The following is a 1495-nucleotide window of genomic DNA, read 5'->3' as shown; positions in this document are numbered from 1 at the left end:
ACTTTGTTTTCGGCTACATTATACACAGGAGCATTTCCACGTGCACTCCCAGGTACACTGAAGGGTGACTGTTTCCTGGTACATGCGCAGGAGTGCTTTTTCTTTGCTGCTCTTTGTTGATGTCTCCCTTGGTACAACTTACGAGGTAAACCATACTGTCCTTTTTGTGGTTAGTAGTCCTTAGGGAAGAAGGGGTGTTGGTGTGCATCAGATGTAATAGCTGTGCACTTATTCTTCCGTTACAGACCCAGTGTCTTGAGGGATTCTAGGGACATAGCACAGCCCCAAGTTTCGTAACAGGAAGACCTCTTTTCCATTTCTGGCTTCTACTCCCGGTCCCATCTCCATCCTGGTCAGTGTCCACACATCTACTAGGGTAAAGTGGGAGACGGCGGTGGTGGTACATGTCGCCTCTGCGAGATCGCCTCACAAGTATAAGGTAAGACTTGTGGGACTCTGACAGAATCCAAAGCCCATGTAGTCTATCCTGCCCGAGCGACATGAGTGACCCCGAGATCACCCTACAAGACATAGCTGCCATCCTTGCCAATGTGCAGGCAGAAAGCAACAGCATAAGGCAGGACATCACAGCCATGCAAACTCAGGTTGCAGGCGGTGGGACGGGGCCTTGGGGTCAGTTTCCTTCTGCAAGAGTGAGACAGGAAGGGATATTGAGACCTCCTTTGTTCCAACCAGGTGGTTCTGCCGCAGCTCCCGCTCCAGACACCACCATACAGGTGGTAGCACCACACACAGTACAGCTGGCTCCACCTGAACGCTTTTATGGCGACAGCACCAAGTATAGTGTCTTCCTTCATCAATGCCATCTACACTTCATGGCTCAAGCTTCAGCATTTCCAGATGATGCATCAACGATCACCTTTATCCTCTTCTATATGGGTGGCGATGCATCCCAGTGGTCCATAGCCTTGGTGGAGAATGACGATCCCATGTTGTACAACCTCCCGGTCTTCAAGGACACCATGCAACGGATTTTCGCCCGCCACACCTTTGTACAAGCCGCAGACAACTAACTACTCGGCTTGAAACAGGGTAACACAGACTTGCTGCATTATATCACCACCTTCAGTAGATTGGTGATTGAGGCTCGCTGGCCTGAGTCCAAAAAGGTGGCCATCTTCTACAGGGGCTTGCGTAACGAACTGAAGGACCTGCTTTCGAAAATACCTGATCCCCGGAGGAAATCGGCCCATTCATCGACTTAGTGGTAAAACTGAACTACAGAATACAGGAGCGTAAGACAGAAAGAAACAGAGGTGGTGATTCTCGGTTCCTGACACACAAAGAAAAACCTGCCAATGATTTGGTTCCATCCCCTGACTCTCCAGAGCCAATGCAGATAGGAGGCATTTATGGGCCTCTGACCAAAGAAGAACGGGAGAAAAGGAGATGACAGAACCAGTGTTTGTATTGTGGTAAAAGCGGGCACTTTGTCAGGGAATGCCCAGTAAAACCAAATCGAGCAAGAGGGAAG

The 1495-nt window shown here is 49.8% G+C and overlaps 1 protein-coding gene across 1 annotated transcript; it reads left to right on the top strand.

The window, feature by feature from the left end:
* Window positions 1-500: 500 nt before the first annotated feature.
* Window positions 501-1034, top strand: LOC146831317 (protein LDOC1-like). The gene has a single exon (XM_085603878.1). It carries the CDS (start codon window positions 501-503, stop codon window positions 1032-1034), a length of 534 nt encoding a protein of 177 aa, XP_085460004.1.
* The last annotated feature ends 461 nt before the right edge of the window (window positions 1035-1495 follow it).

The sequence above is a fragment of the Triturus cristatus genome, chromosome 5_1 (genome assembly GCF_964204655.1).
Source record: "Triturus cristatus chromosome 5_1, aTriCri1.1, whole genome shotgun sequence".
NCBI classification, from domain to species: Eukaryota; Metazoa; Chordata; class Amphibia; order Caudata; family Salamandridae; genus Triturus; species Triturus cristatus.
Note: the sequence above shows the minus strand (reverse complement) of the source record. Positions and strands in the feature narration are given on the sequence as shown.

What these genes read in the sequence shown, in the direction of transcription:
- LOC146831317 (XM_085603878.1), top strand. Translation starts at nt 501, where the DNA reads ATGAGTGACCCCGAGATCACCCTACAAGACATAGCTGCCATCCTTGCC.